The 15,730-nt window shown below is 45.6% G+C and overlaps 3 protein-coding genes across 3 annotated transcripts; 2 read left to right on the forward strand and 1 right to left on the reverse strand.

Annotated features, from left to right (window-relative positions):
* Positions 1-258: 258 nt before the first annotated feature.
* On the forward strand, positions 259-2,808 carry H6S33_002388 (uncharacterized protein; the record flags this gene model as incomplete). Its single annotated transcript, XM_044833908.1, has 6 exons — positions 259-625; positions 704-987; positions 1,048-1,525; positions 1,595-1,701; positions 1,735-2,567; positions 2,622-2,808. 6 exons carry the CDS (start codon positions 259-261, stop codon positions 2,806-2,808), a joined length of 2,256 nt encoding a protein of 751 aa, XP_044692549.1.
* A 7,183-nt stretch (positions 2,809-9,991) lies between these two features.
* Positions 9,992-10,488, forward strand: H6S33_002389 (uncharacterized protein; the record flags this gene model as incomplete). The annotated part of the gene is made up of 2 exons (XM_044833920.1): positions 9,992-10,219; positions 10,409-10,488. Coding segments are annotated over 2 exons (308 nt in total), but the record flags the coding sequence as incomplete, so codon positions are not given.
* A 4,080-nt stretch (positions 10,489-14,568) lies between these two features.
* On the reverse strand, positions 14,569-15,223 carry H6S33_002390 (uncharacterized protein; the record flags this gene model as incomplete). Its single annotated transcript, XM_044833931.1, has 1 exon — positions 14,569-15,223. A coding segment is annotated over one exon (655 nt), but the record flags the coding sequence as incomplete, so codon positions are not given.
* Between the last annotated feature and the right edge of the window lie 507 nt (positions 15,224-15,730).

Genomic DNA, 15,730 nt, shown 5'->3' on the forward strand with positions numbered 1-15,730 from the left:
TCTTCTTAAAGAAAGAAGAGGACGATAATATTGTATAGCAATAGACAGCGTAGATACAGAAGACGTTGCGTAAAGAAAGAAGAAGGAGAAAAAGAACGAGAAGTACAAACAACCCCCCTTAATATACTCAAAGAAATCCCAGCGATGACAAATCCAACATGACTCATACATTAACAACCAACAGAACCCGGTAGAACCCAATAGAACCTTTCTGACTAATCCAACTCTTCGCAACCCCGTATATCCACTAGTCGATCCATGAAACCGCTGCCGCTTATCCGGGAAACTCTCGACCGCCTCTCCAAAGCCAAATGGTACACCAAACTGGACCTTCGCCAAGGGTATAACCAAATCCAAATGGCCGAGAGTGAAGAATGGAAAACAGCCTTCCGTACGCGTTATGAGCATTTTGAATATATGGTGATGCCCTCCGACCTTACCAATACACCGGCCACCTTCCAACACTTCATTAATGATTGCGTCCGTGACTACCTTGATATGTTCTGTACAGCCTACCTTGACGATATTCTTATCTATAGTGACACGTTCGAGGAATATCAACTACATGTCAAAAAGGTCCTGGAAGCCCTACAAAGGAATGGAGTACTGCTGAAACCAGAGAAATGTGAATTTCATACATAAAGCACCAACTACCTTGACCTCATTATCGAACCCAGTGGCATTAAAATGGATCCAAGGAAAGTGGAGACAGTAAAGAATTGGACGGTCCCCAAAACAGTTAAGGATGTGCAAGCGTTTCTAGGTTTCGCTAACTTTTACCGTCGATTCATACGCGGATTCTCGGAACTGGCTTCTCCCCTTACCAGACTGACACGTCAGGACATATCATTTGAATGGACACCCGAAGCTCAAACTGCCTTCAACGCCCTGAAAGAAGCCTTCACCACGGCTCCCATTCTTACTCACTTTGACCCGGAGAAAGAAATTACTGTGGAAACCGACGCATCTGACTATGTCTCTACCAGTGTACTCTCCCAATATGATGACAATTGTACACTCTGACCCATCGCATACTTCTCAAAAAAGCACTCCCAAGCCGAATGCAACTACGAAATTTACGACAAGGAATTACTGGTGATTATTCGATCTTTTGAGGAATGGCGACCGGAGCTTGAAGAGGCTGTACACCCAATCACCGTCATATCCGATCATAAGAATCTCGAATACTTTATGAGTACTAAACAACTCAACCGGAGACAAGCATGGTGGGCGGAATATCTGTCACGGTTTAATTTTGTCATTAAGTACCGACTAGGGAAACAAGGAGGGAAACCGGACACGTTGACAAGAAGATCAGGAGATCTCCCTGGAGAGTGGGATGAAAGACAATTACATCACGGTCAAGTTGTATTGAAGAAAGAGAATCTTGACGCAAAGCTAAGTTTGTTGGCGGGTTCTTTCTCAAATGAGCCCGCTGAAAAGAACGCCTCACTGCATGGACTATTCGATGAAGGATATAGCGCTGACCCGTTTCCACAAAAGATACTGGATATGCGGAACAAAGGTGAACGACAATCAAAGGAAATATCACTCGCCGAATGCACCGAGGTTGAAGGCTGATTCCTTTACCGAGGCAGCATATATGTCCCTGATTACGACCCTCTTAAGCTCCGAATCCTCCAACTTTACCATGACGCTGCCTCCGCTGGACACCCGGGACGCGAAAAAACATTCGAACTCGTCAGTTGAGACTACTACTGGCCCCTTATGCAGGATTATATTGCCTACTACGTTCGGAACTGCCACACCTGTCAACGAAGCAAGCCCAATAACCATGGAAAACTCGGCGTACTTCGACCTTTCCCGATTCCCGAACAACCATGGCAGGAGGTATCAATGGACTTCGTTACTGGCCTACCGGAGAGTGAAGGGTACGATACAATTATGGTAGTTGTTGACCGGTTAACAAAAATGCGACATCTCCTGCCCTGTAACACAACTGTCAACTCCGAAGACGTCGCCCAACTATACCTGCGAAACATATGGAAGCTCCACGAGCTACCCACTCACGTCACCTCCGACCACGGTACGCAATTTACAGCCAAGTTTTGGAAGGCTCTTTGTAAACACCTCGACATCGAAGCAAGAATGTCCATCGCCTTCCAACCGGAGATCGATGGCCAAACTGAAAGGCTAAATCCCGTAATGGAGCAATATCTACGTGGGTATATCTCTTATCAACAGGACGATTGGGTAAAATGGCTCCCTATGGCAGAATTCTCTACCAACAATCAGGTCTCCGCATCCACCAAAGCAACACCATTCTTCGCTAACTATGGTTTCCACCCCCGGTTCACAATAACGATTAAATCGCTTGATAGGACCCCACCAAGTCTTAATGCTAAAGACTTCACCTCGAAGATGAAAGAACTCCACGAACACCTACGTTCCAATATCTGCACGGCGCAAGACCAGCAAGAGCAGGCCGTCAATACCAAACAAATGCCGGCTCCGCGGTACGATATCGGCGATACGATGTTTGTTTCAGCAAAAAACATCCGAACCACCCGTAACTCCCGGAAGTTGGACTGGAAGAAACTGGGACCGTTCCCCGTCAAAGAAACCATATGGCCATATGCGTACTGAGTCGACCTGCCTAGAAGTATGAAGATGCACCCCATCTTCCATGTATCATTATTAGACCCCGCTGCAAATGATCCTGTCCCGGGGCAAATTCAACCACCACCCCCGCCTATCATCGTTGAGCAGGAAGAGGAGTATGCAGTCGAGGAAATCTTGGACTCGCTGGAAACAAGAAATAACGGCCTGCAATATTTTGTTAAATGAACAGGCTATACCGACCCTACTTGGGAACCCGCCACATACGACGATAACACCGCCGCCGTTGATGTTTTCCATGCACGTTACCCTAGCAAACCTGGACCATTGGAAGGAAAAATTAAGGTTAAGGCTCGCAGGAGCTCGCGCTTGAAGGGAGGGGCTACTTTCATGGATCGATTAGTGAATACACTGGGTTACGAAGAGTTGGATTAGTCAGAAAGGTTCTATTGGATTCTACCGGGTTCTGTTGATCGTGAATGTATGAGTCACGTTGGATTCGTCATCGCTAGGATTTCCTTAGGTATATTAGGGGGGTTTGTTTGTATTTCTTGTTCTTTTTCTCTTTCTTTCTTTACGCAACGTCTTCTGTACCTACGCTGTCTAGTTACTATACAATATTATCTTCTTCTTCTTCATTCGAGAAGACCACTGCTTCGCTGCCTCTTGTCCCGTTGACCTTTACCGACGCTATAGTTCTTAAGGACCCATATTGCGAGTTCCCACACCGACCTCTACCACCCCCTTCGTACCCTGCAGAATACTCGCTCCTCGACCCCTTGAGATGAAGCCTCAAATATAAACCCTAAAAAATAACGCAATAACTAATCCTCGTAACCAAACCTAAACAAATATCAAACAAATATAATAACATCCCACAACTGATCCCAATCCTTCTCCCTATAACCTAACCCGAAGTGCTTACCGCTTACTGTATCCCCGAGCACCTTCCTAATATATCCAACCTAATCGAAGCCATCCTGATCTTTCACCTAACAACCTCTCAAGGGGGCGAGTAGCGAGTATTCCGCAGGGTACGAAGGATGTAGTAGGGGCCGGTGTGGAAACTCGCAATAGGGGTCCTTAGGGACTTCGGCGTCAGTAAGGGTCAACGGATAAGGAGAAGCGAGGCGATGGTCTTCTTGAGTAACGAAAAGGAAGATAATATTGTATAGTAATAGACAGCATAGATATAGAAGACGTTGTGTAAAGAAAGAAAGAAAGAAAAGAACAAGAAATAAGAATGAACCCCCCTTAATATATCCAAATGAAATCCCAGCGATGACAAATCCAAAGTGTCTCATATACTAACAACCAACAGAACCCGGTAGAACTCAATAGAACCCTTCTGACTAATCCAACTCCTCGTAACCCAGTGTATTCACTAGTCGATCCATGAAACAACCTGATTCCGTAGCGTTCTCGTCGGCAGAGTAGGTGGGAGCGGTCGAGCCGTGATACATTCCTCCTGATAATGCTTATCTTTTCTTTATCTGCTTTATCACTTCTTGACTATTGCACCTTATCGTTACCACTCGTTTCCTTTCTCTTGCTACATCTTTCAATCAGATTTCTATTGTTTTTTTAATTCCGACCATTTCCGCATTAATAATTTCCATGTTCTTCTTTTCTTTCTTCTTGTCTCTTTTCCTCATATCCATCGTTGTCGAGCTTCCTGATATCTATCGTAATCTCTTCTCTGGCTTTTCGTTCCCATTTTCTTTCCCTCTGATATAGATTTTTCCAATCCTCCATCTTTTTCCAGTCCTTTCCTTCTTTTCCCATCAATCTCTCTAGATTTTTAACTGCCCCTTCCATTCCTCGTTTCCTATTCGTTTTCCTTCGCCTGCCTCCCCTCCATATATCGCTTTCTTCGACGAAGGTGCTAATAACTCTTGACACATCATACATGTATATAAGCCTTGAAGGTGAGATAATAAGGTGTAGGGACAGCTTCTAGAAGCCTCGAGCTTTTAAAATCAAGCGGTGTATAAAGCTCTCAAGCTAACTAGATTCGTGAGGTTAGCTGCTCAACAGTATTGGATGCCTTCCCATAGCAATGGAACACGTTCTATTGCCAGATAGACTAGTTTTTGAGTTTCTATTGAATAGAACAGGGATCTCTTTTTTTTTTTTTTTTTCAGAGCTCCCCTTCCGGGGGGGGGAGGGGGAGGGTCAATTTATTCGATTGATATACTTCTATCTATTTTCTATCCGTTGTAATAGAGAGATCTAGAACATCTTACTAGCATGTAAAATAGTTCAAAAAGATGGCTTCATGATGCCCAATTTATATTAGGGGCCGATTTGATCTTTAGGAGTCTGTAGAAACTACCATATGCTTACGGAACCTGGTTTATTCGAAAACCAGGGCCATCTTCTATTACAACAAAACATATTCTATTGCTTACGGGAAGGCGTCCACCACTAGGCGGAGATAAATCCAAATATATGGGGGTGAAACGCCGCTATACTTGAACTGGGTGCGGAAATATTGGATCCCTGGATAAACAAATATAAAGTTTGATAAGGTCCTCGTTTTCCTTTTTCCTAGTCTCGATAAGTTTTAGACGTTGAGTGAATCCTCAACAATTTGTCCATTCCCTGGTTTCAAGGGAGAACTAGCTAGATATTTCAATCCCTAATCAGCGAGTAGGCCCAATGCCTTCCTTCGACTGTAGAGCGCATGAAGAGATCCGGATAGGACATACCTCAAGGTACCACCCGTTATGCGTCTGAAGCTGTAGAATGCCCGGTCTGGAACATATATGAGCACGTACGAGGGAGTGCTTTCGCCACATCTGAGTATCTAGGGCATATGGTGGCGTGTATTAACAGGAGCCCTCTCACCTTGTGAACTCATGTACGCCGGCCACCATTCCATGTCAGCGGCTACTGAACCTCTTGACTGTTGCGAAGACTCTCGACCTTTTGGGCCACCCAGGTAGCCGGAAAGGAAGATTGCCGGAAGCGGTCTGTATAAGCGGCCGCACCTACCAAGCTTCCAGTCAGTAGAGCGTGAAACCAAGATGTTTCGATCCAGCCATGGATAGCCTCCAGATTTCCGCATACGTCAAATAAACATCACGTTTGTACGCGAGTATAATGATAAGATTACCCTTTCCCGGTTGGCCTCGAAGTACGTCCGGCATACTCAATCTGAGCTTTTGTGTGAAACTATCTAATGCCGGCATAGTGCAGGGGTGTGAGCTAACGCGCTCAACTACATGTAGGCTTCCTCGCCCTTTAGGTATTGACCCGGCATTGGAGTTTCAGCAAGGGTTAATTGAACAGACATTAATCGTGCTATATTATCAGTATTCGGAACCTGCCGCAAGCTCGATCGATATGACCAGCTAGGAAGGTGACTGTCACTGTATACATCTTGGTCTTAATTAAGCTTCTATCCTTAGCACCGGTAAGCGTCAATACCTCGCGGAACACACCACTACTATATTTTGAACTCGTTCGATCCCCTGGCTTGCACGGTCGCTGCTGAGAGCGCTTGCATGGGAGCTTAGCTTGATGTGAGAATTGATCCGTATGACATGCGAAAATGTTAATTAGGTAATCTTCAGCGAGTGATGACCTGTGACCGAGTGATTCGACATGACTCGGGAATGCACGCGGGCATGGCAAGCTCTGTTCCGAGGTGCGGCCGGTGTATTGCCTAGGTCAAGCATCAAGGACGTGGCTGAGTTACTGAACCTTTCCAAGTCGGGTGAAACGCCGCATTATGCAGAAGGCTACATGTCGTGGCGGATCCCTTTCGCTAGTGGAAGGGGCCGGTTTTGAGGGTCGGTCAACAGTGCACGGCACGGCAACCACGGCCGCGGCCATTCAGACACAGCGGGCATAACAGAAAGCCGACACGCAAGCCTTCATTCAACTTGGTTCCGAGACTTAAGGGGGTTTTGAGATGGTTTCAATCAGTCTACTTGAGTGTGCTGCTGCTCCCTAAAGATCAAGACACCCACATGGATCCTACGCTTAGCCCAGGAGATTTCCTGTTTCCTCGATCATTGACTGCTGGTTCGGGTAGCTTTTGAATGTGAATCAGCATGGCACCAGGATAGCGCGTGTTACTACCACCTCTTAATGATAGTTCAACCACCAGAGCAAGGGGTTGTGTCCGGTACCTGAAGTTGAAGTCGGAGTCATCGAATTGTGATGATGCATACATCCATGTATGTCGATCGGAGCTTTACTCTCTGAAACGTGAGCAATACCGGGAATGGGGTATCGTAGGTTTCCAAATTATTACACTGGGCAAAAGCAAACGTCATGCACAACCAGTAATTATAACAGTAGTGTTGTTGAAAATTATTTGGCGAGCTGTACTTCGAATGAGACGTTTACACTACACGTATCAACACATCCGTTCGCTTTGTAAATACAACAAGTTACTACATACATACATGTACTAGGGTGTAGCGAAAAGTGATCAGAATCTGATAAGACAAATACACGTATTCATCGCAACATTTACTTATCAGATTCTGATCACTTAGCCACAACACCCGGCACATTACGCGTACGTTCTATGCCGAAATACATGTACATGTAGTTCCTCCTATATATGTACATCCCTCCTTGATGCCTATTCAAGTTTCCATCCGTTGGCCGTAACAATGAGCTGAGGTGTTAACCCATTCCGACAACCTTTGCTCGTCGCACGGCTAACTCACCCTGCGGGGCGAACCTCTTTAGAATCTAGGTCACCGTTTGTCATCTCTTCTCCGATAGACCCACTCCTAGTGACTGTCAAATTTATGAATATCACCACGCCGCTTTTTCAGTAATTACTATGGATCATCACGGCCAAGCGATGTGACCTGATATCAGCCAGTCATCCTCAGGGTTAGGGGTAGATTTGTATATAACCTACCTGGACAGAGTTTCTTGCGGAGTTTGCACGGTCGTCTTATGATCTTACCCCGCAGTGGGATGGGAAGTGCCGCAGATGCAGTAGAGCGATTATTTACCCCTGGACAGTGATCGGATAAAAAGTAAGATGCGGGGAAAGATCTACTTCAGCTGGAAAATTCAAAAACCTGCAGATCTATGGCCCCATATCGCCAATTGGAGGATAGTTTTGATTAAGAAAGGGCCCGTGAGGATGCTAGAGAGTGTCCGGCTTCCATTAAGGTAATGCCGCACCTATGGAGGGAGCACTGGAGAGCAACTCTCTGTCGTTATATCAGGTACATGTTAATTGCTTGAACTTTCAAAGCTGGATAGACGATTACGGGATCGACGACATGAAAAGATCTATCGATTGACTTTAGGCTCATAAGTCTGTATTATACAGTACTGCTATTCCAATACAGAACAGTGGACTTGCAATTGCCACTTAGCCTCTTCCCCAAGAGAAAAAAAAAGAAAAAAGAAAAAAAAACGTCTGGACTGCAAAGTAAAGAACTCCACCTACATGTACAGCGCCGGACAGTCAAAATCAACCCTCATGTTCTTTTCAAGCCAGAAACTAGTCCTAATCGGGAAATAATGATCATCTAATCATCCCAATAGGGTAAGAATTATCCCAATTAATCTGGCCGCCTTGGCATAAAGTTATTAAAGTTATTATTTCACAGCTATGTTTTTTTCGGGCAGATTGCACCAAATGTTTGAGAGGTCATAGTGCAGCCAGTTCTTAATTATTTTAAATCCCCTTTCATGGGGATGTTTACAACCATGATTAGACCCATTTTACAAAAGAACATTATTTCTGGACAAGTGTTGCGTTGTTGAAAGTCGATGGGGTGAAGGGGAGTCGGGGGTTGCTCTGGCCGGCTGGTTCTGGCTGTCCGACACCGTACCTTATCTCACAGTATGATCATCCCAATATTGCGAGGTGCATCCTGTGCTGCCATCGGCGTCTCGCGAAAGCTTATCTCCGAACCGCGTATGTAGAAGGATCATGCATTGAAAGTATTCTACATATTCAATAACAGCCGAGTGCTACGCGAGAATGTTTCGTTTTTAGAGACATGCATGTAACCGCTGCTAAGAGGACGTCTCAATAGAGTATTCCAGGGAATCCCTGTAAGCGAGGGGGGAATCCATGCAGCCAAGATTGAAACACTCACGGACAGAGATATGCACTTGGGCAGAGGAAGATCCTGCAGCTACGATACTCTACTCTAGAACATCCCGAGATTCACTTGGGACGGAGGTTTCTTCACTGTTTATTTACGAGAACGTGACACGTCACCTGCAGAGGTGACTACATACATGTACTTGCTTGGTAGAGAGACGACGTAAGAGAACTTGCCCTCGATCCTCCAGAACAGCCATCCCCCACTCACACACAGCTCGATTGGTTGATATTCGACGAAGAAAGAAGTTTAGCTCGAGGTGTAAGGAATCCAGGATATTCTCCTCTTCGATTTAGTTGTCCGCTGAGCGGAGAGCGGGGGTGTTGCTGTGAAGGTACGGTCATTTAATTCCTCACTATTTGCACTCAGGAATAACCAAAAAAGTATTGGAAAATTAAAGTAAACCATAGGGCTATAGCATGCCAGACAAAAGGTCAACGAACATGTGCTCAACGATTTACGTCACCTACCATCACTCGTACTTCTCGAGAGGAGGTTCCGAACCGAAGCTCCGAAATGTCCAGTCTCGTATCCATCCGTATATGTTCTCAGCGCTACTATAACTCCGCTTAGAGCACATAGGTTTTATTCGCCAGATCAAAATAACGGTATTATTTCGAAATGGCTGCGTGGGGCGCATCGTTAAAAGAAAATTATATCCAACCAACGGCTCGAAGCCTCCTTTCCAAACATCAATATATATAATGCGCGCAATATATTTATATTGGATAATGAGCTTCGAGCTTCTACACATGTCATGATAAACCCCCAAGACGTTCTGAGCAGGCAGCAGCCAGGTCGAACACGGCACATCAAGGTAGACCCACAGACAGACATCGATATCTCGCTTTCGTACCAAAGCATTACCAGAGCTTTGATGCATGATATGATACCGGAAGATAGCAAACCGGAACGAAGAGAAGAAGGACTATAGTACTACCTTCTCTACTTGATTTACTCTGGACTAGGCTCATGGCCAGTGACACTTTAACGGAGGCCCTCTTGCATGCTATAGATTCTTTTTAGGAGCGGAGTCTAGGCACTTATACAAGGTATTTGTGACAATGTTGAAGATGCCCCTCTTTACGTCTACATACATGACATATCCGCTGCGCAAATCCTTTTTTTTTTCTTTTTTCTTTTTCTCTTATTTTTCTTTACAGATAAAACATCCTCGGTCAATTCCTCCCCAGGTTTCTAGCATCCGGCTGTGAGGACCAATTCTCTATTTAATCCCCAGAAGACCCTCCAACTTATACCACATTGCTCCCCAACCGTCTACAGATAGCGCTTACTGATACATCACACTTGCAATGGCCGGAAAAACTGATCCCATCAACTTCTGGAGGGCTGAACATGTCTTCTCCGATATCGACAGCTGGGAAAGACCCCAGGAGGTTGAGGAGATTATCACCGACCCACCCGCAGACATCGCCGACCGCAAGCATTGGCATGGCATAACGCTGAAGTTCGTCGGTGGTAAGCTATGTTCGCTCCAGTACATCAGACCTACGGTGTGGAGGATCCGGTTTGATCCTACTGTCTGTTTGGGGAAATGCCAATGCTAAGCGATAGTTCTGTAGCTTTTAAACTTGTAATATGGTAAACCGGATTCCGCTCACTAAGTGACTGATTATGCCACTAAGACGAAACGGAACCCTACCCTATTTATACATGTTGGAACCTATGCCAAGGCCCGCTTTCTAATACTAATGAGATAACGATAATAGAATAAAACAAACAACCCGAAGATGACCCCAATAGAACAGCGCCCCCGCATAGTTCCGTTCCTCCATTCTAATTCCGACACGTAACCATGAACCCCGCAATTGCCAGTAACTGTAACGGGGACTATGGGCGTAGGAACTATGAAGCCAAGGAATACAACCGAGGCGAAGACGTGGACGTAGGAGGTTCGTGGACTATGGACTATGGAGCCGAAGGGTACACCTAAGGCAAGAACGGGGACTGTGGACTATGGACTATGGATGGTTGTACCTGGTCTAGTATACCGGGTAAACCCTATGACGTAGCGCGAACCAAATAGTATTCGTGACTGTAAAGTACAGAGGTTGTGTAAAGAGAAAAGAGAAAGAAAGAGAAACAAGAAATCACAAGACAACGCCCCCCTTATATATCCATACCCTATCCCAATGCTGACTCATACCCTCGCATAACAGAAACAGAAAGACCATAATAGAAACCCGCTTCACTAAACCCAACCACACTGCATAATCCTTCTCCCTTGTACCCAAACAACTCACATAACCAACCCGTCTAGCTGCCGTTACAGACCACTCCCCCCTCTAAGGCCTACCTCCTGGTAGGCTTAGGCTTCCGTGGATATCGTTTGTGAAATCGTTTAACAATATCGGGCGAATGTTCGACATCCGACAATGGCTGCCACGAAGCTTCATCATAACCGGCATACTTAACCAAGTATTCAAATCTTCCCCGACAATCCCTGGAATCCAAAATATCCTCGACTTCCCACTCCTCCTGTCCTTCAACTTCGACCGGCGGTGGTGGTAACTGTTGTTGTCCTGGTAAAGGATCGTTTGCTGCAGACGACAATAAAGAGACATGGAATACGGGATGAACCTTCATAGACCGGGGAAGTTCCAGCTCGTAGGCATAGGGATTAACGATTCGCTTAATGGCATACGGCCCAATACGCTTCCAATCGAGTTTCTTCGACGGTCGTTTGGTAAGGACATGGCGGGTCGATAAGAAAACTTTATCCCCCACACGATAGTGAGGTGCTGGAGTTCGTCGTATATTAGCCGATTCTTCCTGAATTCTTTGCGCTCGAAATAATTCATCCTTTAGGAGATCTAATATATCCTTCATCTCCCTTGCAATACTGTTAGCCTGATCTTCCGCCGTCGTCCTACCATATTCCAAGGGACCAAAAGTCATTCTTGGATTCCTCCCCGAGTTGGCGTAAAATGGAGAGATTCTCGTTGTTTCAGAAGCATGGTTGTTTGTTGCAAACTCGGCCATTGGCAACCATCGAACCCAATCGTCCTGTTGATAAGAAACATAACTTCGAAGATATTGTTCCATCACAGCGTTAATTCTTTCTGTTTGTCCGTCCGTCTGGGGGTGAAATGCTGTAGAGAACTTTGGCGATATTTCCAAACGATCGCAAAGGGACCTCCAGAATTCCGCAACAAATTGTGTTCCTCGATCAGATACCATAGTTTCAGGAAGTCCATGTAATTTCCAAACATCATCAATATACAACCTCGCTACTTCTTTTGAATCCGCCTCTTTAGTTGTGGGAATTAGATGTCGCATCTTGGTTAGTCGATCCACTATCACCAATATCGCATTATATCCATCGCTTTCCGGAAGATCAGTAACGAAATCCATTGATACATCCCTCCATGGTCCATCGGGTATTGGCATAGGTCGAAGTACCCCATACGGTGCATTGCGTGGTGCCTTGCTACGAGCACACACATTGCAATTCCTAATGTACTGGTCGACATATTTTCGCATCTGTGGCCAGTAGTACTCTCGATTCAGGAGTTCTAAAGTCTTCGCTCTGCCTGGATGGCCTGCCGATGGTTTGTCATGATGTTCCTTTAGGAGTCTTAGCCGAAGATCGTTGTCATCCGGTACATAGAGTGCGCCACGATAAAGTAGCCGACCGTTATTGTCTTCCGTACATTCGGCAAGCGAAATCTTATTCGAGTAACGGACGCCATTCCGAAGCATTGCAAGGACTTTGTTCGGGAAACTGTCAACTTGGTAAGCATTTAAAAACAACTCTTCTACAGTGGACATTCCTTCAGCGGATTCATTTGAAAAAGAACCCGCGAACAAACTTAGCTTTGCATCCAAATTTTTTCGCTTCAATACCACTTGACTCTGATGGGTCAACCGCTCATCCCCCTTCTTAGGTAGGTCACCCGACCTCCTAGTCAATGCATCCGGCTTTGCTCCTTGTTTCCCTGGTCTAAATTGAATGACGAAATCGAAACGTGAAAGAAATTCCGACCAACGGGCTTGTCGACGGTTTAATAACTTTGTTGACATGAAATATTCGAGGTTCCTATGATCCCTGAGGACTTCGATTGGGAATTGTGCACCTTCCAAATGATGTCGCCATTCCTCAAAACATCGTACAATTGCCAGAAGTTCTTTGTCATAGATTTCATAGTTGCATTCCGCAGGGGAATGCTTCTTAGAGAAGAAAGCGACTGGATGTAAAATTCCTTCGTCGTCACGTTGGGACAGGATTCCAGCAGAAACATAGTCGGATGCATCGGTTTCTACCAGGATTTTCCGATCCGGATCAAAGTGCATTAGTATGGGTGCCGTTGTGAACATCTTTTTCAATGTCTGAAATGCTTCCTCTCCTTCATCCGTCCATTCGAATTTGACATTTTTCTTGGTCAGAGCTGTAAGCGGAGCAACAATTTTTGAATATCCCAAAATAAACCGTCGATAGAAATTTGCAAATCCCAAAAATACCTGAACATCATGGAGATTTCTTGGTGTGGACCATTTTAATACGTCAACAACTTTCTTCGGATCCATCCTATTCCCATCCGGGGTGAGAATAAGGCCGAGATATTTCGTTTCCTGGACCATGAATTCACATTTTTCAGGTTTAAGGTGAACATGATTCTCATCAAGTACCTTCAAAACCTTCTGGACGTGATCTTTATGTTCTGACAAAGTTTCCGAATAAATTAGGATATCATCCAAATAAGCCGTAACAAATTGATCGAGATAAGGCCGTAGGATATCATTAATCCAATGTTGAAAGGTGGCGGGGGCGTTGGCTAATCCGAACGGCATTACTGTATACTCGAAATGTCCATATCGAGTTCTAAATGCCGTTTTCCATTGGTCTCCCTCCGCTACCCTGATCTGATTGTATCCCCAACGTAAATCCAACTTAGTATAGTACTGTGCCTTCGAAAGTTTAGCCAAAGTTTCCTTTAACAGTGGTAACGGATACCGATTTTTGACCGTGATCGCATTGAGGCCTCGGTAATCCACACATAGCCGGAGAGTCCCATCACTTTTCTTTACGAATAGTATAGGTGCTCCCGCCGGTGATTCACTGGCCCGAATAAATCCTTTGGGTAAGTTCTCATCAAGATATTCCCGTAGTGCTTTCAATTCAGTCTGCGATAGGCCATAGATGGGTCCATACAGTGGTCGTTTACCCTCTTCCAAAATTATTTCAATATCATGGGAGGGTCGGTGAGGTGGAAGGACTGAGGCATCGTATTCTTTAAACATGGGAAGGCGATGGTGAAATTCCTTTGGTACGAGTTGCTTGACGTCGGTGGTGGATTTCTCAACTGCTGAAACGACAACAGTATGATGTTCCGGTAGAGGGATCGATATTCCATGGACAGTAACTGCAGTTCCACTGAGTGAACAGTGTTTAACACAGTCCCGAGAATCAAAAACAAGTAGATTATCCTTTGGCCGAATGGTGACATCGTGCCGTCGCATCCACGGTATTCCCATCACGATCGGATAATGTCCCAACTTTGTAACGAAACATGAGGCAATTTCTCGGTGGCCATGAATATCTAGTAAAACATCGACAATGTGGGTAATTTCTCCTGACTGGATAGGTCTTCCATCCATAACATCTACCTGGCGAGGTTTCCTAAGAGGGGTCATTGCAAGATTGTTGTGACGTACGAAAGATTCATCGATAAAAGCATATCCTGATGCTCCAGTATCAATGAGAGCGTAGGTGGGAATGAAAGAGTCGGGATTCTGAGAGACCGAACAGGTGACAACAAGAGAGTCTTCGGACATCTTATCCTCGGACACAGCAGCAGCAGTAGGGAGAACAGAAACAGGTGGCGGGGCTGGCCCCTTTGGTTTGCCATTTTTTACCAAAGGGGCTGACCTTTTAACGCCGGCTTTGGGGACCCATTTTCAAGTGGCCTTTCTCGCCAATTGCTAATGGAACGGGGATCTTTGGCGCAAGGAGCTAGGTAACGAGGCTTGGAGACATGGCAAGATTTAACTGTAACGGTGGAAACGGAGATACGAGAACGAAGGTCAGCAATGGTGGCATTAGCTTGGGCCTCCCAGGCCTTTGCAACAGAGGTAATGTAAAGAACCTCATCTTCAACATTAGCGAGGTTCTCATCAGCGATGGCGAGACTTTCCTGATGTAGTGCCAGGTGATACCGGAGCTCCTCCTCTTCGGCCTTAGACTCCTCAAGCTCTCCCTTGAGAGCAACGATAACTTCATCGCGGCCCCGGATAGTCTCGGTAGAGTCTTCCTGGCATTCGGACAAGGTTTGCAATAGTTCGGCAGCCTTTTCGTCAGCTGCTTCGAGTTCCTTGGTGAGGCCGATAATGACCTCTTCTTGGGCCGTGTCGATAACGGGTTCGGGGATTTCGGAAGGCTTAGTGAAAGCCTCCAAACATTCAGCAATGAGATTATGGGCCTCGGTAAGTTCATCACCGAAGTCTATATCCGCTGGGAGGGGACCATATGTGGTCAGAAATTCTGAAAGGCGCTGCAACAGCGTATCCTGAGTAGTGTCGGACATGGTCGCGACCAGAGCTGAGCGAGGCGATGTTGTATTGGTTGGCTGTAGAGGACGCAACCTAAGTGTAACGGGGACTATGGGCGTAGGAACTATGAAGCCAAGGAATACAACCGAGGCGAAGACGTGGACGTAGGAGGTTCGTGGACTATGGACTATGGAGCCGAAGGGTACACCTAAGGCAAGAACGGGGACTGTGGACTATGGACTATGGATGGTTGTACCTGGTCTAGTATACCGGGTAAACCCTATGACGTAGCGCGAACCAAATAGTATTCGTGACTGTAAAGTACAGAGGTTGTGTAAAGAGAAAAGAGAAAGAAAGAGAAACAAGAAATCACAAGACAACGCCCCCCTTATATATCCATACCCTATCCCAATGCTGACTCATACCCTCGCATAACAGAAACAGAAAGAACATAATAGAAACCCGCTTCACTAAACCCAACCACACTGCATAATCCTTCTCCCTTGTACCCAAACAACTCACATAACCAACCCGTCTAGCTG

Source organism: Morchella sextelata (assembly GCF_020137385.1).
Source record: "Morchella sextelata strain SCLS chromosome Unknown scls_13, whole genome shotgun sequence".
In the NCBI taxonomy this organism is placed as follows: domain Eukaryota; kingdom Fungi; phylum Ascomycota; class Pezizomycetes; order Pezizales; family Morchellaceae; genus Morchella; species Morchella sextelata.